Source organism: Nannobrachium achirus, assembly GCF_963921795.1.
Source record: "Nannobrachium achirus genome assembly, chromosome: 12".
NCBI classification, from domain to species: domain Eukaryota; kingdom Metazoa; phylum Chordata; class Actinopteri; order Myctophiformes; family Myctophidae; genus Nannobrachium; species Nannobrachium achirus.
The window spans coordinates 49,968,767-49,991,747 of NC_137832.1; the positions used below are offsets into that span (position 1 = coordinate 49,968,767).

At 42.6% G+C, this 22,981-nt stretch overlaps 2 protein-coding genes across 2 annotated transcripts; both read right to left on the bottom strand.

Moving 5' to 3' along the window:
- Positions 1-2,863: 2,863 nt before the first annotated feature.
- LOC308295671 (transmembrane protein 17A) lies at positions 2,864-7,226 on the bottom strand (the record flags this gene model as incomplete). Its single annotated transcript, XM_080738721.1, has 4 exons — positions 2,864-3,208; positions 3,860-3,973; positions 4,580-4,686; positions 7,100-7,226. The coding sequence occupies 4 exons, from the start codon at positions 7,224-7,226 to the stop codon at positions 2,864-2,866; spliced, it is 693 nt and encodes a 230-aa protein (XP_080594847.1).
- Positions 7,227-9,925: 2,699 nt separating this feature from the next.
- Positions 9,926-12,624, bottom strand: selenoe (selenoprotein e; the record flags this gene model as incomplete). Its single annotated transcript, XM_080739037.1, has 4 exons — positions 9,926-10,069; positions 11,059-11,137; positions 11,697-11,773; positions 12,517-12,624. The coding sequence occupies 4 exons, from the start codon at positions 12,622-12,624 to the stop codon at positions 9,926-9,928; spliced, it is 408 nt and encodes a 135-aa protein (XP_080595163.1).
- Between the last annotated feature and the right edge of the window lie 10,357 nt (positions 12,625-22,981).

Consider the following 22,981-nt stretch of genomic DNA (forward strand, 5'->3'; position numbering starts at 1 on the left):
TCTCAATTCCCCTTTTTCTTTTTACCAGCAGACAAGCAGGTTGTTTAAATTCCTCGTCTCCGACCGCCAATGAGGTTCAAAACGCATTAAAAGAGAAAAGAAGAAAGAAAGCAGAATTCTGCAATCAGAGCTCCAGATCCCTGTTGTGTGCTCGCTGCATGGTCTAGAATTTAGAGGGGGACCATCTGGGGACCTCCAAGCAGGGAATTATGAGGCTGTGTTTCACTCGCTGGTGAATTAGTTGGAGAGAGATAACTTGACAGTGAGATTATTTCTCTTCTGTATGATCAGTAGACTATAGGCTACTTCTTTGACAGTGAGGCAGTCCAGAGGGGTTCACTATATGAAGAAAAAGCAGGAAAGTAAATTGTAGAGGCGTATGAGTTATAGGTTTCTTTCTCATGTGGTTCAGGTATTGTAGGTTGCTATTTTATTCAGACTCTTTTACTCTCCTAAATGGTTCCCTATTCCGTATTCAATCTTGATTCTAGTGCATACCAATACACTTCGAGTGTCCACAGCCCAAAATATTTATTCTAGCTTACATCTTATGAAACAGTTGTTATGTTTAATACTATTTTCATTGTTTACTCATTCCTAGGAGTGATACCTGCCCTAAGGTTGAGTGTATTATCTAAGCAAGCTGTATAAAGAAGTAAACATCACTTAGGCTAAGTCTCCCCATCAGGCATCTGTTGTTTGCATCATCTACCCTGAATTAATACTGTAACAGCCGGCCAATGAAGCTCCATTGTTTGTGGACTGTCACATGTAATTTGTGCTCAGAGAGACAACTGCTTTGCAAACACTCCTTGAATCATCAAGGGACTGAGAGTCGATTTGAATTCCAAAGAAATTTGCCTTCCCCTATCATGGGGGGGAAATTAAATAGTGGCACTCCACCCATAATAACTCAACAGTGAGGAGTGGAATCTGTCCACTATGACCTCCAGAACAGTGGTTCTCAACCTGTGGGTCGAGACCCCCAGGGGGGTCCCCAGATGATTAGCTTAATGTAAAACATTGTTTTCTCACTCAACAGTAAACAAACCAACATAAAGTTGAACTGTATAGAGGGTATCTGCACATTTCTAAAGTTACAGTTTAAAGACTTTTTAATACCTCTAAAATAACAAATTATGATTCCACAAATTGTCATATTAGGGGCAGAGATTTTGAAAATAGCCGATCTATATGCTCACAACGCCTCGCAGCGCTGTGTTATACAAAATGTTATGCCTCAACTTAGTTCTGAGAACCACTGCTCTAGAACAGCAACACATCAAATGGGGGTTGAAACAATTTACTGCATGTGTTCTGACATGGGTGTCTCTGTCCATCCATGGGAAAACAGATAAGTATGACAAGTGTTGAGCACAATTATAATACTTGGTTGTACAACGGGAATAGCCAAACATAGTTTATGAATTAGGCATTATGTGCCATCCATTGGTATTACCATCTATCAGTAGTTGACAGGCCTTAACCTCTATTATTCTGACAGAATGATCGCAGATGAGGACAGATCATGGACGTATAGGCCATAGGACAGGAACCGCATGATAATCTTTCCAATGCACTTTGCAGCACAGCCTCAAAACATCTCTGGTCCTCTTTTGGTCCTTGAGTGCCACTGTGTGGTCATAAATATTTAACATAGTTTCGCTGCAGTGCCATAGCCTATAAATACTGGAAGAGACAGACATCGTAGCTTTACAAATAAGGTCTGACACGTGAACCCAGAGCGATGAGATGAGAAGCAACATGAAAAGCAGTATGGAAATGTCTGCCAACCCATTTCCTTCTATTAAGTAAAGAGAAAATAACATTGTCAAGGCACAAATCAGCACACCACTGAGACAGTTTGCCTCACACACAGCGTGAAAATGTGAATAATCTGTCTTCTCTGGTTCTGTCAACACTTCTGTATAGTAGGCTAAGTATCTAAATGTATTTTGATATGAAAGACTCCATGTTTCATTTCACGGGTGTGCATTTGTGGTGGTATAGAAACAAATTGGCCTACTGATCGTTCCAACAACTGATAACTGAATCCTTCATCAGTTGAATAAGGTCTGGTGGGTGGAACAGATCAGGCTGTAACTGCTGCTGGGTAATAGTGAATAAGGCATGAATATGAATATGACCCCTGGCCCTACGTGAATACAGAATATAAAATATCCTACGGGGTCTGAAACACAGCACTAAAATATTGCACAGATGTCAAGTAAGGTTTTTGGAAATACAGTTTCTGTCTCTAACTTTCTAAAGGATTATTGTACCATGAAATGTAACCATTTTGAAGTAATTTCAGTATTTTGCAATAGCATTTTGCATTTCAATTATGTTAATGCATGAATAGGCTACCTCTCTGGGTGGAGAGCAATTGCTAGATATGGGTGATGTCATCCCAAGGTTTCCACACATGGTATAGATATGCCAAGGGGGTGGACTGGGCATCTGGCATAGCGGGCATCTGACATACAGAGCATATGCCCAGTGGGCCAACCACAAAAAAAAATAGTTCAGGTACTTTTTGGGCTGGGTGGCCACTAAGTGGAGAGGGCCAATCCTTCAGTAGCACCGCCCCGGCCCACAGAGCAGAGAGACATCACATAATTGTCCCACTGGCTTGTCTATCACCCGATATCAACCTAGTGGCCCAAACTGAATATCGACTTAATGGCCCAATCACCCAATCACTGGGAGTCCCACCCATGTCCCACCCACCCAAACATATACTAACAGCTGACAACAGGTGCACTTTGCACCGGTTGTGGTGGGACAGTCTGGGCCAAGATGCCAGGGCCGAATTAGTGTCCCAGACCAGTCCAGGCCTGGCCATGAAGTGGTGTGGTCCTCTTCAGTCGGTTGTGGTACGCAGTGGCGGTGGCATGGGCAACACGCTGAGCCTGCGGTGGTGCGGCGGCCCGTGGACGGGGGCCGCCATCATGCTCGCCGCAGGTCGGAAGCCGTGCTCTTCCACCTCGCCGAGCTGCCGCAGGTGGAAGAGGACGGTGAGCTTGTGCGTCATGGTGCGCAGGGCCAGGAAGGAGGCCAGGACCTCCAGCAGCAGGAAGAGCAGGTAGACGGAGTGGACGGCCCTCTCCAGGGGCAGGATGATGATGGCCTCGTCTGTCAGGAAGAACAGCAATATCGGCAGCTGGAATACAAAGGACAGCAGCCAGAACGCTGCAAGCTCTGGCACCTGATATGAGAGAGAGAGAGAGAGAGAGAGAGAGAGAGAGAGAGAGAGAGAGAGAGATGATGTGAGGAGCTCATCATTCAAAGGAGAGCTCTGTAGCCAATAATGAAGTATGCCACAAACACTAAGCTGAAACACTTTAGCACTTCATCTGCTGAGTTATTATTATTCAGAGTGCAAGGCAAACTGACATGATACTGACCATGATACTGATATGAAGTGATACTGATACTAATTATTTCAATAACACTTTTCACAATATGAGATTACATTATGAACTGTTATATTACATTATGAGCAGCTAAGGGTCTTTCTTTTAACAAATCTGATCTTTTAACAAAAACCTTTACATGAACATTCAGGATTTTACTGCGCCTACGTCTGTGATTCTCAATCTTTTTCATTTCAAGGACCCCCAGTTTGGTATATGCATTATTAGGCCACGGACCCCCATTTCCTCCCATTATTTTTTATCTCAGGGAACCCAAACTGCACTCTATAATCTTTACGGTTAATTTAACTCTGAAAGTGACTGTACGTTTGGTTCCATTACAGTCACAGAACCCGGTAAGGGTTCATTTGGTTCCTAAGTATGAATGATTTAACTGGGCCCCTGGGGGTCCCTGAGCCCCCATTGAGAAGCAGTGACTTTACCTTCTCTCCAAGGTTGCCAATGTAACCCAGGTAGAGCCGGACCACTTCAACCACCGTGAGGAGGATGATCCCTGTTACCAGGAGGGCCTGGTAGTAGCCAGCAAGGTGATGGAACTGGAAAGAAACAAAGGCAGATCACTGATTAAGATCCGCCTTTCTTTCTTTCTTTCTTTCTTTCTTTCTTTCTTTCTTTCTTTCTCCAAATTCAATATACACTGTGAGTGTACATTTACAAGTTAGGCATTTAGCAGATGCTGTTGGGTGACTTACTTAAGTGTTTATTGAACTCTAGACAATAACCAGTTAAAATGTACATACAGTGAAAAGAGTGCAGAGAGAACCGTGTAGGCCGTAGGGCCTCAGAGAGTCTAGGATAGCTGGTAAAAAATAAATTAAAAATTGCTATGTAAATAACATAAGTGACTAATAAATGTATGGTTGCAGACAAGAAACACATTATGTACAATATAAACTTTTTCACATGTCAGATGTCACATGTAGATGGGGAAGTTTTGGGGAAAAGATGCATACAAATAACTGAATTTGAGGCTAAATGTGTACACTGGGGGTGACAATTTTCATTCCCTGAGACCCCAAATGACTGCCCCTGCATGCCTCAGAGAACTTTGAACCATTTCACTATACACTTTTCAACACTCGCCAGCTTTGCACAACACATATGGCGCCCACTATTAGACTAGTCCTCACTGACTGACCAACCTTCACTTGCAGCATGACCACAGCAGAGAACCACCAACAGGGGAAGTAGAACATGTTGAAGTACATGAGCATCTGGAGGGGCAGGTGAGACACCAGCTCATTGACCACTGTAAGGTAAGCATTGTTACAACCGTTCATTTACTGACAGCCTGTTAAATGTAACAACCATTACCCTGAGAACAATTTGCAGTGAAAGTATGTAGGTAGAGTACTACTTTAACTCAAGTACTGAGGTTGAGTACTTTGTCCTATATATCGCAAAGTGTGATATGGCTATGGCTAAGCCAGGCTAGGCCAGGATGGCATTCATCTTGGCTTCTAAAAGCACATGCTGATGCTCAAGTGCCTGCCGTTACTTATCTCTGAAACAAGTCACTCTCAGTGGGCATTCTGGGCAAGCTTCCGACAATCTTAAAAAATACGAATGCAGTGCTGCCCATACCACGGGCAAATCTCCATAAAATCATTCAGTGTATAAGTGCAAAAGAAAAACAAATAAATAGTTATGACATCCTTTCAGCTGTAAAAGAGGAATTTACCTATACCTAAATAAGCCTTCTGCAACATCCCCTTGGTCAAAGCCTGCAGTGTGTGGACACTCCACTAATTCCACAGCAGGACCCAGCGGATGTTCACTAACAGTACACAAAGCCACTTGACTCATGACATCTGGAGTTGCTCAAGGAAGGGTGTTGTCCCCATTCTCGTTCTTGCTCTGAGATCCACACTCCTTGGCAACACAGCAAGGAGTTGGTTACAGGCCCTGCATCTACAGTAACAGTACTACTGTACGCATGGATCCTCCAAAACAATATGATCCAGCATGGGAGGAAGAGGTGTGATGTGCGCATGCGGGCCAGTGCTGTGGTTCCAACCACTCACTGTGAACCTATACTCTATAAATGTTTACTGTATTTTCTTTTCATGCAGGTTTTTTCGTAACAATAAACAAGGCTGTATTTCAGATTTGTTTCTCCAATTTTACAATAAACAAAGGAATCACCAAAGTATTCCTTAGTCCTTAGTTAGTCCTTTCAATATAGCCGCAAAGGGGTTCTAGTACTGCTGATCAGACTACTGTGGTGGTTGGGTGTCATTTTGAATGACGCCCACCCACCCACATGCACACATATTTTAAGATAACTCCTCATGTAGGTAATTGTTACTTAAAGGTGTATTCAGTGATAATGAAAGTGGCCGGGGGTCATCTTGTCCCTTACTGGCCTTACAGCATGGAAATGTTTAGTTTTTTATAGATTTTTTACACCATTATAATGTTTTCCTTTTGATCATTAGACCCAATCACTGTCTGAATATTGGTAGGCCCACGTCCAGCTTCAGGATATGTATGATACTGATTTACTACAATTTTATGAGTTCAGTAGTTTACATACTAGGCATTTAGCAGACGTTCTTAATTCAGAGCGACTGTGGTTCTCAAGCATAAATAAACATCATAACATAACTACGGCCATACTCTACCCTGATTGGTCGAGGACTGGCTGGGCACCTCTGAAAACCGAATCTAGCAATGCTCGTAACATGGGCCATGGTGGAAGTCCTTATATGGACAGCACACCTTCTAGTGAGGAGAATGAATGGAGAAAGTACCAATTATATTTTTATTTGAATGAAATACAATCACTGAATATACCTTTAAATTGATCACATCAGCCTGTAGGCCCAACATCGACTATACAAGCTTGACTATACAAGCTTGTTATAAAAGGAATGGTGTTTGCTATGCTTAATAGTTTGAAATTAATGCACAGCATTAAGACAGGATATCAAATCTAATTATGTATTGCTCTTGCATGCTGAATGCTGCCAAGGAATAAACACTGTTTTGTAAAACCTTCACAAACACAGCTCTGATTCCAGCAGTGTTGGGAAGGGCACATTATCAATTATTAACATTGTCACGACACACTGTTATAACATATCATAAACATCTGCTGTTAAATCTTAAGTTTAGGCGCAATATTATTTTCTGGCTCATGTTGCACTGGTGCAACACAGGAATCATAAAATGAACATCTTTCATCTGGCTATACAACAGTGTTTTTCAACCCTTTTCATTTCAAAGTTCCATTAATTATTTGGCATTTGAGCCACAGACCACGATTTGATGATGTTTAGCCTCTCAGACCCAAAACTTCGATATGCTGGCTGGATATGATTTTGTCCACAATTGTATGCTGTATTGATGTGGTAGGAGAGATGACAAGCAAAAGTTGATCAAAATAACAATTCTGCAGATGTTTAACAATAATTCAACACTGAGTTAAAATGAAACCAAATGGACCAAGAGTTAAAGATATATAAGAGTCCATTTGGTTAACAACTCTCCAATGATTTAGCTGGGAACTAACTGGGACCCCCTCAAGGACCACTAGTGGTCCCCGGACCATTGGTTGAGAACCACTGGGTTACAAAGTAATTACAAATAAACTATTTTTAATAATACAAATTCAACATGCTCTGCCTAATTCGACAACATGTAGACATTGACTGTCCAACCTGCACTGTTGCCCTGCTCCCTGGAGAAGTCACTGTCTCTGGTCCTGTTGTTTGCAAAGACAGAGCCGCCCACGTAGGCCAAACCCATGCGCAGGTTCTGTGGTACTGGAGAGTAGAACACAGGCATGGTGGAGAAGGCTGCAGTCTCTAGTGTGCATCTATCATTCTGTGTGACTGTGTGTTTCACTAATCCCTGTCGTCTTCAGTCACATATGCAAACACACAGATACACATGGATGCACACAAGCAGCAGACAGACAGCGCTAATCAGATTATACTGCAAGAGGCGGTCGAACAGGGGATTAAGGTTGAGGCAGTGGAATGGCGGTTAGTTTACAGTGCTCAGACAATAACGCTTGTAGTTGTTCCCCAATTAAAAAATCACACCCAATGTGAAGTGAGCAGTGGTCGTGCTTGCATAACGTCTTCAATCAATTGGTAATTGGTGATGTGATACAGGCTACACACACACGCACATTGCTATGGCAGAACACTGAGGAAAACACATTGCTATGGCAAAGCGCTAAGGAAAAGTGGCTACCGGTAGGTCTAGGATGTAATTGGTGATGTAATATGGCTACACACACACACATATTGCTATGGCAAAATGCTGAGGAAAACACATTGCTATGGCAAAACGCTGAGGAAAAGTGGCTACAGATAGTGGCTACAGATAATTGGTGATGTAATATGATGTAATATGGCTACGCACACACACATATTGCTATGGCAAAACGCTGAGGAAAACACATTGCTATGGCAAAACGCTGAGGAAAAGTGGCTACAGATAGTGGCTACAGATAATTGGTGATGTAATATGATGTAATATGGCTACGCACACACACATATTGCTATGGCAAAACGCTGAGGAAAACACATTGCTATGGCAAAACGCTGAGGAAAAGTGGCTACAGACACACGCACAGCCACTCTTAGGAGCGGTTTACCACCGCTCAAAAGAACAGCCATGACAAAGTAGGCTGAGGTTAAAAAAGGTCATAAATAAACATCACCTAGATCTCCATATATGGAGCTGACCTCTACATCTGATTCCCAGATGATGCCCTGTTAGGCTAATAGAATCCCTTTTATGCCCATCAATATTAAGCCCATATCTGGGAATGCCCATATATGGACATATTGTGTCAGGTTAACCAGTGTGGTTGCCGCGACACGAGTCACACTTGCAAAGGAATTACGTCCTTGTCTCTTTTATGCCCATATATGGAGATCCATGACCTCAACATCTGATTCCCAGATGATTCCCTGTGAGGGCAACCACACTGCGCGACCTCGCCGCTTTTTGCCCTTACTGGTGTCTTACTGGTGTATAGACTATGCATGGCACAGAGAAGGAAGTGACTAAACACATACCTAATACTGTATACTGGACAATGTAGCTGAACAAGGTGAGGGTCCCTGAATAGGTACAAGTTCTTAATGAACAGAACCGGAGGCCGATGTACAGTATCAAGAGTGTCAAGTTTTTTCAACAATTTTCCACAAAAAACACAAATATAAAATTGATGTACCAATAAGTCAACGGGAAGGCTCTCCCTCCAGTTTTTCCATCTCCCCTGCCCCCCTTTACCTCTACAGTTTGGCCTTGATTCCCCTCTGTCACTCTCCCCACTACCCCTGATCCCTGAGTGGACTCACCTGCGTGTGCCTGCTGTGCCCAGTTGGCTAATGAGCTCCAGAGACTTAACACTAGCATTTACTCCTTGCTGGATCCCTGTCTTTTCTCCTGTTCTGTCTAGTTAGAGTTGAGTGTTTGTGTATTATTAGTCTATGTTTTGTTTGTCTTATGTGTGCTTGTGATTATGGGGGCGTGTTATGTATTTTGTAAAGTAAGGTTTTAATCGTGGTTAACTGTTTTCACTTCGCCAGCGTGTTCCTTTTTCCTTTTTCTTTTTTAATTTGAGTTTCTGCTTTTGGGTCCTACTTTATGTTCCTGACAGAATGATCCATACATTTTTTGTGCTCAGCAGAACTCCCAGCTGGAGAGAGCACCTTGTTTCAAGACAGTTCTTTTTTGTCCATCCTGCGGATACTGACACCAAGATACTGACCAGGATACCGACCAGATTACTGACACGATACTGACACCAGGATACTGACAGGATACTGACACCAAGATACTGACCAGGATACCGACCAGATTACTGACACCAGGTACTGAGCAGGATACTTAAACCAGAACACTTACACCAGGATACTGACTGACGCATAGCATCATAAGTAATCAAATATTTGGCTAAGGAAATGTAATATAAAGAGGCCTGCCCAACTCTGCCTATCATTTGTGGTTGAATTTGTTCTGAGGGTGGGTAAGCCAATCAGAGGTGGAGTAGAAGTAACGTGACATCTCACATTGTGTTTATTCATTTATCCAACGTATAAACCGGTGTAAATGTTTGAAATCTATCTATCTATCTATCTATCTATCTATCTATCTATCTATCTAATTTAGTAATTACTGTATACATTTGTCCAACACACACACACACACACACACACACACACACACACACACACACACACGCACACGCTATTAGGCCTGGCCAACTACACCTATACTGTATAAAACTAAGTAGTAGCCTACTTTAGCAAGACACACTGCACACAGTCATCGACCACCCAAGAACATTTATGGAAGAATATGACATATTTTTATTAGTTTCTCCACACAGTGACACAACCCTCTACTACAACTCAGCCTGCGAGTCCTCAGACTGGAGCCTGGCTCGTGGTACCGGCCTTGGGGCCCCACTCGTCATTTACGCAGACTGGGGTGCAGTGGCGGAGTGTGGCCACCGGGTGTCCTCATAGCTCATCCCTGGGGGCACGCAGGGGGAAGTGCTGGAACTCCTCTGGCACCTCCTCCCCCTTGGCAGACCTCTTGTAGAAACCCAGAGAGTCCAGCAGGCTGCTGATCTCGTCCGCCTTCATCTTCTTCACCGGAACCGTCTGATATGGGCCAGTTAGCATCATGTCACACACGTGTGTTCATACAAGGGAAAAAGGAGTGAAATTAAAGGGGTACTGTACGTAGTTCACGCTCAAAATGACTTTTTTTTCTCCTCCTATCGATTACTCACCCCATGGAGACTTGAATTCATGGGGTTTTATGGGGTTTTTTACTTAAAATTTTTAAGCTAAGCCAATCATTTGATGAGACTCTCTGTGTCTCCATAGGGAACAAAACAGGCCTTTTGTGTCTCCATAGGGAAACACTGCTGGTCATCAAATGAATGGCTTAGGAATGCGACTGTGTGTGTGTGTGTGTGTGTGTGTGTGTGTGTGTGTGTGTGTGTGTGTGTGTGTGTGTGTGTGTGTGTGTGTGTGTGTGTGTGTGTGTGTGTGTGTGTGTGTGTGTGTGTGTGTGTGTGTGTGTGTGTGTGTGTGTGTCGCACACACACATGCATGCACGTGTGACTGTAGATCGAATGTCCCCCACACATTTTCCTAGTCCTTACAGTATAACAAAAAAAGGCCCAAAATATTGTTAGGGTTACAACTACTGTAGGAGAACAGCATTTATGGGTTAAGGTTGGGTGTTGTTATTGTTTTGGGGGATTAGGTTTGCATTGTCATTAGGTTTTGGTTGGGACAGCGCAGTGTGAGTACAAATTTCATTTAAATAAAAAATGTGTTTAAAGTATACAGTAAGACACGACGATATACATGACCAACACAGTATGTGTATGTGTGTGCACATGTGCAATCTGTGCATGCTAGTACTTTACTAGTACTTTTTTCACTCATTCTCTCTCTGCCTCTTCTGTGCTCTCTCCCACAATACTCTCTCTCTATTCTCTGTCTCACACAGAATCTGATGTCACATCTTAGAACTTGCCAACATTGACGTAACCTGACATCTCGCTCATCCCAGATAAGCCTGCCTCGAAGCTGATCCGTAACACGGCGTAAAACATCTCCACAAAATCCTCGCTCACCTGAACGACCTCGTCCTTCTCGTTGTAAAAGATCAGACGGGGATTCTTCTCCTCCGACGAGTCGTATTCTAGGTTGTGGCTGCGGATGGAATGAGGGATCAAAGAAAATTGACAGGTAAAGCTGCACATGTGCACGTGTTACATGGGAACAACCACCTATCCATCCCATGTCCCAGTAAACATAATTCAGCACAGGGGAACGATTATTTAAAACCTATGCCTCGATTATGATTGATGAACGATTGTAAAAAACACAAATGATAAGTAATTAGCAGATCTACAAGCTCACAACATGTCCCAGACATGTGAGCTATTTTCAAAATGTTTGTACCCCATCAGCCAAATTAATTTAGTTGATTCTAACAAAACTATGAGAATTGTTTTTGCGTCGATCCGTATTGTTTCTAGTTCAACATCACTGCAACACTACCACAGGCTTTGAGAGACTTGAGTGTTTTGGAAAATTGTGCTGAGGCACAATGTGCTTGGCATCGGACTTGGCCCGTCGCTAGGAACATTGCTTATGTTTATCGTGGGGAAGGTCGTGAGAAAGCCCAGAGGGGAGGATTTTTGGGTGGGGGCAAGCATCTTAATAAATGCTTGCGTAGCGCGGACAGAACAACAGCATATAAGGATACTATAATGCCCATCGCTCCATGAGGAAATGATGCAGCTCGGGCATCTTCTTGATACCTCATCCAACCACACTGGGAGCCTAGAGGAGATGACAACAAAGCTGTTAAAACATGGAAAAAATAAGCTTTCCCCCGTGGTTTGTTGTTAGTGTGCTCAAATGTGCCCCAAAATAGGTTTCTTTGGAATACACCCTGAACCCAAAATCGAAATCCCAACATCATTATCACGATTCATTACGGTTATCGCACAGTTTTGCCTTCGGTCATTCGGTCCTTTCGTCCTACATATGAGGCCTGTTTGCCTTGGAACCAAAGGCAAACGGAGGGTTCATTTACTGTTCATTTTACTCTCAGAGTTAAATGAACAGAAAGACGTTTACCCTTTTAAGGCCCATTCAAACTCACACTCTGAACGTATACTGTACGTATGTACTGTACATATGAAGTGGCATTGCTCACATACTTTGCGCTATTGCACCTTATTGCAGATACTGTATGTAATCTTTGTACCCTAAGGATATGAAATGAACGCGGTCAATGTTCAATATAAATGGACCTATACAGTTATTCACATGAACCCCAGCATCACTATTCTGGGCATGTCATAATAGGCGAACATGCCATGAAAATAGCCAAACATTCTATGAAAATAGGCAAACATTCTATGAAAATGGCACACATTCCATAAAGAAAAAAGAACGTACGCGTTGTGAGCTTCTAGAACAGCTACTTTTGCTATTTGACATACATTCACAGTAGTATGCCAAATACTCTAGCTTGCACAGTGGTGTGACCCACATAATGTTTGCTCAGCAGCACTCACCAGTAGTTTACCCCTGGCTATAACAGGCTCCTCTTCAGTCACTGTACTGCTGACATTTTCCTCTCCACTGGCAGAGATGGCAAGAGTGACAATCAACAGGGCCCACATCTTAACACAAATTGGCATCTTTGGCTTTTTGGTCCGATGTTAAGACCAGTACTACTGCATGTATGAATCCACTTGCCCCCTTCTCAGGGTTGGAACGAACCATGACACATTGCCGGGCGGGGGGAGAGAACCCTTGTGTGTTACATTTGCGACTCCTTTTGAATTGATATCAATTCATTCATTTTTGATCCAGGCCCGTGGCTTAAATGTTAACAAATTAGCAGGAAACTGTTACCTTCACTATAATCTCAAATGTCAAGGATGATTGGATGAATTGTTTTAAACCAGTGAATTGGCCCCTGGGTGACTTTATAGGCTTTCCCAAAGCATTTGAGTGGTCCACGCAAACCTTAGGACATCTGTATTCTTATCACTTTTTCCCATGGGCACTGAACATCGTGATAGAGAGAGAGGGCAAGCTACCATACCACACCCCATACCAGTGAAGGCAGCCGAAAGGCATCTGACCAGAGATTGTAATGGGATTGTCAGTGTTAAGCTCTTGACAAAAATCTATTTATCTATTCATAATAATACACCCTGTTTGTTTACTGCACCATTCTTGAGGTTACAATAATAATGAGTGTCAAGAACAATGCAATGCCATTGTGTTAAATCATACCCTTTAATATTCTGTACAGCACAACAAACCTAAACCTCGATAAACAGCAGAGGAGAAAAACAATTCCATTTTCCAAGTTTGCTCAATTCTTTCCAATGCTGTGGTAATGTTGTGGAGGCCCACAGCCTGCGAGGTCACCACTAGAGGGCAATATTATCCACGTAAACATTTCCTGGCAGATTGGCGGGTAAAATGTACTTCCAAATCCTAGCCACAGACAATTATCTTTCCAACAAAAATATACCATTCCTGACTGGAATGCTTAAGCAAAACCATCTTTCTCTGTCTATCTTTTCCAGGCCATGGCGCACTGGTGGCCAGACTCTTGTACTCATCAGTAGAGTGGAAGAAGTCAGATGTTTTAGTTAATAAAAATAGCAATACACAGTGTAGATATACTCACAAGTAAAAGTCCTGTGTTCGAAATTTGACGTGAGTAAAAGTATTGGCAACAAAATACTCACAGTAGCCTACCAAAGTAAAATAACGCAAATCTTTCCAAATTTGTCAAATATTAAAAAAGAAAATAGCCAAACTACAAGCTCAGCTTGTAGGCTACACCGGCTAGTGTATTAGGGATTTAGTGGTTAATGTTTGTTTTGTAATAATAATCAAAATCTACAAAGAAACGTATATATGTGGCGGAGAGAGTCGCAGCCCCAGCCTGAAGCCTAAAAAGTCTAGTATCTGCCCTCGTTCCATAGGGATATCCCTTTGGAGTAATGGTTAAGATATTGGACTTTCACTCGGGAGACCCAGGTTCAAAGCCGGGTGGGGAGATTCGGATCACCTCTGTTACATATATATATATTTAAATACTCAAGTACTACTAACTATCAATACAGTAGGCTACTTGAGTACTGTACTTTCCACCCCTGCTCATCATGTGCTGCCTGAGATGATGTGTCAAATGGCAACAGAGCAGCCCCCCCCCCCCCCCCATTTTAACAGGGTTTCCTCCCCTTGGCAGTCGTCGTAAATCTGCCCCAACAGAACAGGGCCTCCACTCCATTTGGAGGTTGGGGTAGGTGGGGGGGGGGGCCTTTTACTTTTTTCTTTATTTGTGTTATAAAGTCCCGGCCTTGTTTCTCACAATGTTAACGTTTAGCTTTGCCCCATACTTTGTTGTTGCTGTAGCCCTGCGTCAACTCGCCAACACATAGAGAAGGGAAGGAGAAAGAGGTAGAGAGGCAAGAGTGAGAGAGAGAAAGAGAAAGAGGAGGCGGGGGGATTGGGGTTGAAAAAGAAGGCAAACTGGGAAAGGTTTTTTTCTTTTTTTTTGGTGGGGAGGGGGCTAAAAAACGAAGGAACCAGAAACAGAGGAAGGGAACGACAGAAAGGGGGAATGAATGGGAGAGAGAGAAAGAGAGCGAGAGAAATAAAGACAGGAAAAGTGAGCGAGAGTTTGGACTTTGGAGAGCTCGAAAAAGAGAGGACGGGAGGGAGGCAGGCAGGGATGTGCAGAGAATGTTAGATAGGCAGGGGCTGACATTTCTAAAAGGGCCCCTTGGTGAAAATATTGAAAATAGCAGATGCGTTGTGAGCTTAGAGGTTGGCTATTTTCGATGCTTGATTTCTACACAGAGAGGGCAATCCTTTCAACATAAGATGCTGCATTCAAGTTCAGGAGAGTTTTAACAAGGCAATTAATTTGCTTGAATTGCTGCCCTCAGGTATGGCATAGAAAGAGCATTTGTATTTCTTTAATCATAGTAAAAACTGCTGTGTTCATGGTCTGAAGAGGGCACTCTTTACAGACAGATACAAGGGCAGGGGCTCAAGCCCCCTTTGATGTCTACGTGTGCACGTGCCTGGAGGTGGAGGTGGGGGTGGGGTGGTCTTCTTGGCACTCGGCCTCTGTGTGAGCTCGCGCTCCGTGTAGCCTATATAAGTGTGGATTCATACCATGTGTGTTCTCACTCCGTGTGTTCCAGCTTATATCGCATGCTGCTCTGCCAGAAAAGCCATGTTATTATCGTTCTGTCTATTACCATCTGCTGACGATGGGAAAAACCCAGTCATACTGAAAAAGAAAAAACTGTGTGGACTTATGAATGCAGACGCGGTTAATAAAAAAATAAAAAATGTCCATGTTGAGCAAAGAGCAGAGAGTTGCAGGCACCCTATTGGCGTACGATGAAGCATTGAAGCAGTGTATGATATTATACCAGTGGTTCCCAAACCTTTCAGCTTGAGACACAATAGATAATATTGGTGACCCCCCAGGGGACCCAGGCTTACACAAATACATTATGAATGAACCACCTGAACCCTATTTGTGGAGAAAAGAAAGGAACAACAATTAAAGAAAGGTGGCGAGAGAGAGAGAGAGAGAGAGACTTAAAAAGGGATCTGTGTTGGGTAACATTGTGATGTCCAAAACCGTTAAATAACGTAAAAATATAGCAAAAGTGACAGTTCTACAAACTCAAAACATCACTGTTTCGAGCTTGCAGATATGCTACTTTTTGTTTGTTCTGGCCTTGGACACAAAAGAGTGAAAATAGCAGATATACAAGCACACAACGCGTAGCTTCGTGGCAATTTGTGAAATACTTTAGAAATATTTTGAACGTTATTTATATATATATTTTGTAAAGGAAGACAAAAAGGGGACATTTACGCGCCGTGAGACCGCGACCCACAAATGCGTTTGGGAAACAGTGGTGTACTGCAGCCGTTCTCAACCTTTTCAGGGCGCGACCCCCAAAATAATCATATTTCATCTGGGGACCCCCCACCCTAACAAGCACTTGGAATTGTAGTTGGCATTACATTTATAGTTTGATTCAATCTATTCCATTGTGAAATAGCAGATCTACATGCTAACAACGAGCTGCTATTTTCACAATTTCTGCCTCTAATATTTGACAATTTGACCAATGTTTGACCAGAGGTACTAAAAAGGTCTGTCACATTAGAAATGTACAGATACAGTAGATACCCTTTATACACTTATACTGTATGTTTTTCTGTTTACTGTTGAGTGAGAAAAACAATGTTAACATTTAGCTAAACATCTGGGGACCCCCCAAAATAATTTGGGGACCCCTCTGGGGGTTCCGACCCACAGGTTGAGAACCATTGGTGTACTGTACCTACCATAGTGCTCTGTACTGTACTGTATGTATACATCCCACAGTTCAGGTCTCTCCTCTCATCACACTGTGTGAGAGGTGTGTGTAATGACAGAGCACACAAGCCCTCCTCCCCTGCTTAGAGCTTACTACCCAGCCCAAACTCTCATCCCTCTGTCTGTCTGTCTGTCGGCCCTCCCACCCGTCTGTCTCTCTGTCTGCCTGTCTGTATTTCTGCTGCCTCTTTCCCTTGTACTCAGCACTTGTTTCACACACAGGCCCACGCACGCACGCATAGACACACACACACACACACACACACACACACACACACACACACACACACACACACACACACACACACACACACACACACACACACACACACACACACACACACACACACACACACACACACACACACACACAATTTGGCACATTCATCTATTTCGCAGGAACAGGAAGTGTGTGTGTGTGTGTGTGTGTGTGTGTGTGTGTGTGTGTGTGTGTGTGTGTGTGTGTGTGTGTGTGTGTGTGTGTGTGTGTGTGTGTGTGTGTGTGAAAATATTGTACATACGTATTTCTGCAAATGTGTCTGTGTGTATACTTTTGTCTCTACAGTATGTGAGTCTTATTTACGCTGCGTTCGTTGTGTGCACACTTGTCTTTGTCTGTGTGTTTATGAGAGTGTATACGTTTGTGTTGTGTGTGTGCGCACGTGTGTTTATGCTACAATGTGGCAGAGATGTGTGCGCATAAAAGCACTCAAGCCTTTGTGTGTGTGTGTGTGTGTGTGTGTGTGTGTGTGTGTGTGTGTGTGTGTGTGTGTGTGTGTGTGTGTGTGTGTGTGTGTGTGTGTGTGTGCGTGTGCGCGAGTGTCTGTATGTTTGATCCTGTCTGGACCCTCAGGGCTCCAGGGGAAGCCTGCTGTAGTAAAGTCAGACCATAATGATGAGACGCAGTGTGGAAGGAAGCGTGTGTGCGTGCGTGCGTGCGTGCGTGCGTGCGTGCGTGCGTGCGTGCGTGCGTGGAGGGGGTGGGGCGGAGGGCTGCACTGTACAGTACTTGTGTCACACTATGGTACAGAGGTACAATGCTAGCCTGGAAACCAGACAAATCTGCCAATGCGAGAAAAAAAAGAATTTTCCTTGGCAGATTTGGTCTGGAACCGCTGAGTTGTGATTGGATTTCATTCCCTCCAAAGTAGTGAGGGACGAATCAAGGCCCACTATGCAAATATGGCGCGGCTTTATCAGGCTTTTTTTTTTATCCTCCCCTTGGAAAGGCAGGTTCCATACAGAGATTCCAGACTAGCAGTGATATTAGTCTGGCCATGCCAGGCTAGTACAATGCATTAGATGTAATGATTGATATTTTACTTTACATATTTGGCATTGAAAATTTGAACATATTTAATCAAAATTACATTTCTGTTTGGCTTATTCAATTACTGACAAAATAAAATAAAAATTAAACAGCAGAAACAGACGATCTACAAACCTCTATCATAGTCAGAATGATGGTTAGTATCATGTCAGTGTCATGGTTAGTTTCATGTCAGTATCATGGTTAGTATCATGTTAGTATCATGGTTAGTATCATGTCAGTATCATGTCAGTATCATGGTCAGTTTCATGTCAGTATCATGTTAGTATCATGTCAGTATCATGTCAGTATCATCTCAGTATCATGGTCAGTATCATGTTAGTATCATGGTTAGTATCATGTTAATGGTCAGTTTCATGTCAGTATCATGTTAGTGTCATGTCAGTATCATGGTTAGTTTAATGTCTGTATCGTGGTCAGTTTCATGTCTGTATCGTGGTCAGTTTCATGTCTGTATCGTGGTCAGTTTCATGTCTGTATCGTGGTCAGTTTCATGTCTGTATCGTGGTCAGTTTCATGTCTGTATCGTGGTCAGTTTCATGTCTGTATCGTGGTCAGTTTCATGGCAGTATCATGTTAGTATCATGGTTAGTATCATGTTAATGATCAGTTTCATGTCAGTATCATGTCAGTATCATGGTCAGTATCATGTTAGTATCATGGTTAGTATCATGTTAATGGTCAGTTTCATGTCAGTATCATGTTAGTTTCATGTTAGTATCATGTCAGTATCATGGTCAGTATCACGGTCAGTTTCATGTCTGTATCATGGTTAGTTTCATGTCTGTATTGTGGTCAGTTTGATGTCAGTATCATGGTTCATGTCAGTATCATGGTCAGTATCACGGTCAGTTTCATGTCTGTATCGTGGTCAGTTTCATGTCTGTATCGTGGTCAGTTTCATGGCAGTATCATGTTAGTATCATGGTTAGTATCATGTTAATGATCAGTTTCATGTCAGTATCATGTCAGTATCATGTCAGTATCATGGTCAGTATCATGTTAGTATCATGGTTAGTATCATATTAATGGTCAGTTTCATGTCAGTATCATGTTAGTTTCATGTTAGTATCATGTCAGTATCATGGTCAGTATCACGGTCAGTTTCATGTCTGTATCATGGTTAGTTTCATGTCTGTATTGTGGTCAGTTTGATGTCAGTATCATGGTTCATGTCAGTATCATGGTCAGTATCACGGTCAGTTTCATGTCTGTATCGTGGTCAGTTTCATGTCTGTATCGTGGTCAGTTTCATGTCTGTATCGTGGTCAGTTTCATGTCTGTATCGTGGTCAGTTTCATGTCTGTATCGTGGTCAGTTTCATGTCAGGTTCATGTCAGTATCATGGTTCATGTCAGTATCATGGTTACAAGGCGTTGTTGCATCACGTAGATGATAAGCTTGAATGTCGGATATTTCTAACTGTTTTGGGAAAATATTTGAAAATGTATAAAATAATTCAAGTCCATTTGATTCTATTTGCACACTCTTCTGAGATAAATGAACACAGAAGGTTTTACTGTGCAGGAAGGGAGATATGCCATTTGTGTAATTTTAAGACTCATGTTCTGGGATGCCACTGTGGTTAATTAAGTGCAGAGCTTGAAACGTGGCTGTTTAGCAGTGATAGAAGCAGTACTACTCCCACTTTCTTTACTCAAGTATAAGTAGCAATACCCTGATGTAGAAATAGGACTAGCAGTAATAGCAGTAGTAATAGCATTGGTGTCAAAATATACTCAAAGTACCAAAAGTAAAAGTACCAAAAGTAAATGTCCCATTTTTCCAGGAAAAAAAGAAAAAAGAAAAGAAAAGCTCAACACGCTGCATAGACTGTCTATTTCTGAATTGACTGAAGTACAAAATGGGGTTTAATTGGTTAATATATTTTGTGTAATAATAATAAAAAAAATATATTTTCAAATCATTGTAATGCAGTAAAAAGCACAATATTTACTGTTAATATTTAGTGGAGTAGAAATAATAGTATCGGAAAATGGAAAAACTCAAGTAAAGTAAAAGTACCTCAAAAATTTGACTTAGGCCTACTACTTTATTAAATGTACTGACTTTTCACCACTGTTGTTTATTTGCTCAATGTAACACTATGAATAGAAAAGGAACTACAATTATTCGTGACGATATTCATTGGAATGGGTGAAAAAGATTATTTCGTGATCAGTTTTATGTTGGTGCAGAGCCAAATCTTCTGGAGTTAGTTTTGCTCATGCACACGCGAAGGCAACAAATGCCACATTCATATGTCTTCCACAGTCACTTACCATCAGTGGTGTAAAGTAACTAAGTATATTTACTTAAGTACTGTACTTAAGTACACATTTTAGGTATTTGTACTTTAGTTGAGTATTTCTAGTCTCCAATTCTTCTACTTCTACTCCATTACATTCTGGATCCAAACTTCTTTTTTTTTACCCCACTATTTTAGTTGAAAACTTTGTTACTATAGTTACCATAATTTGTATATTTGTATTATTATTAAAAACATACATTAACCACTTCAGCCCTATATACATTACTACCATTTGAAAACAATGCGTTGAGGCACATTTTGAGCTTTTAGATCTGCTATTCAAAAAAATATATCCACCTCTTTCCGCGGGAATTTACTGGAGAATTTTTTGCACCACACTTCCGGTTAACAGCAGACATACAAGCTCACGTCGCGTCGCAGATGCAACCGGTTGTGAGCTTGTAGAAGCTCCGTGCAACTTCTACGCAATGCACGATGGGATGTTGGAAAGTTGTGGATATATACTTATACATTTGGAAACTTGTGAGATGGGACATTCTGCTTAATGAGTACTTTCTACTTTTGGTACTTTAAGTACATTTTGATACCAATACTGTAATTTTACTCAAGTAAATTTAGAATCCTGGACTTACTTGTAACAGAGTATTTCTACATTGCAGTATTGATACTTTTACTGAAGTAAAACATTTGAATACTTTTTTCCACCACTGTCAATCAGTGTCTATTGCTTAATGTATATAGGTACTGAAAATAGCAGATCTACAAGTTCAAGAACCCCTCGCATCGTGACACATTGTGAGCTTCTAGATCTGCTATTGACGGCGCACGACTCAGTCATATGACGATGTATAAATCGAGCTATAAGACTTGGCAGCGTGCCCAAGAGAGCATGCGCGGCTCACAGGAATGCATCAGTGACATCTTGGCAATGCTGCCTGCATTCTCGCTGCAAATTGTCACTGTCGGGTGGAAACCTTGTATGTCCATAACAGTTTCTTTTCAGGAAATGGAAAAAAAAATCTGCAGATCTGCAAGCTCACAATGCCTGGCATCGTGATGCACGGTGAGCTTGTAATCGTGATGCACGGTGAGCTTGTAGATAAGCTATTTGTTTCTACTTTTGAGTGACACTGTAATTTGAAGTTAAGAAGAATTATTATATTTTCTTAACCTTAAAAGTTGGATTCATGGATCGGAGATACAAGGTTTCTGCCCGACGGCGACGAAATGTAGGTCAAATTGGTTTATTTTCGCTGGCGGAGAGTCCAGTGTTTACATATTTATACAGGGAGACGGATAAGGTGCTAGGTATAGGCTTTTGCGGTGACATCATTGCGGATGTGGTCAAGGGGTGGGGGTCGGGGAGGATAGGGCGGAGGGATTTGCAGTGATGGATGTCCAGTCGCCGACCACATCAGAGGGGCCGGAGGGCAAACAGACGACCACCGTTGGCCCCCTCCCTTCTAATCTGAGCCACGGCCTAATCAGAAACACATGGCTCCCCATAATGGCTCCAGTTGTGGGGCCTGTCGGGTAGCACAGATCGGCCGGGTCCTGCAGCATGGATGGTACCTCAGTATTCACTGAACCAAGGTCCTTTTCGCTGCACCCACAAACACGCGCACACAGAGAGTAAGTCAGTGGTTCTGAAACCTTTCAGCTCAAGACCCAAAAGATACATTTTGGTGTCGAACGTACAAAAATGCATCGTGAATGAACCCACACAGAAATACCAGCCATATTTCAATAGTAGTGAAAATAGCAGATCTACAAGCTCACAAATGCAACGTGGCGCTTGTGAGCTATTTTCAATATTTATATAATAAAAGGAAATCTGGAAATATATTAAATGTATTATTATATCTGTGATATATTTGTTTAGTTTACGAATTTCTGAAAATCTTAAAAGCTGTATTGAGAATTGGAATTTGTAGTTTTTTGTTGTTTAAAGTTATACTGTGTAAGTTGCTCAACTAGTGGTCAGTAGCGTTATAGCAAACCGCGGTCGCGTCTGCTTTTTTTGGCCGTTTTTCGCCGCGAACCGGGCCTTCAGACCACCGCGTCCGCCTCGCCGGCTCGCCCGCCTCGCCACGCATCCGTGGAGGTGTCTCGTGTCCCTCTGCGGACCGGCGTTGGGGAGTTACAGGCTAGACTTCTAGACCAGCGCAGGACCATGCAGCGTAAACAAAGCTGTTGAAGCAAGCTATTTCCTGAAGAGACGTGATTGGCCGGTAGTGTATCATGTGTGTATGATCTGCAATGTGATTGGCCAACGTATACACAACGTATACGGATGATGCAGATGACGTCATTTTGCCGCGAAATCCCGCCCCTGTCACGGCTAAGTAGAAAACATATAAAGAACAGACTTTTGGGGCTGAAATGAACGGAGTGGGTGTTCTAAAACTTTAGCGATTTAATAGTTAGGACAATTTTAAGATATGTTTTATAAAAAAAACAACCAGGATTTTTACTTGACCTAAAATGGGTCACAACCCCTTATGCTTGGGAAACACTACTAGAGTGTAAGCGGACCCCTTCTCTCTCTCTCTCTCTCTCTCTCTCTCTCTCTCTCTCTCTCTCTCTCTCTCCTCCCCCCCCAGTCAGCTGGTCATTATCAGAGTCTGCAGTCTGGAGGTGGAGCACGGAGGAAGCGTATCGTCTCACTACATTAGCCACGGATAAGGGAGGGTGTGAATAATCGTGACCTGGCTCCATGGTAACAATGGGATGTGATAAGGCCAATCTGGCTGTGGTTTGGGGTGGGGGGGGGGGCATGCGGTGGCCAAAAGCCTCCGAACCCTGCATCCACATGTGTTTCTGAGACTTGGCACAAGGCGGAGAGAGCGTGAGTTTTTTGTGCGTCAAGCAAAAACAAAGCCGCTGTAGTCTGCGGTCGGCCCACAGATACGAGGCCGATTGCCGGGGACAGCCCCGGGTTCAGTGCTTGAAAAACATATAATCCTTGCTTCTAACCACTCGTTTCCCTTGTGGCTGATT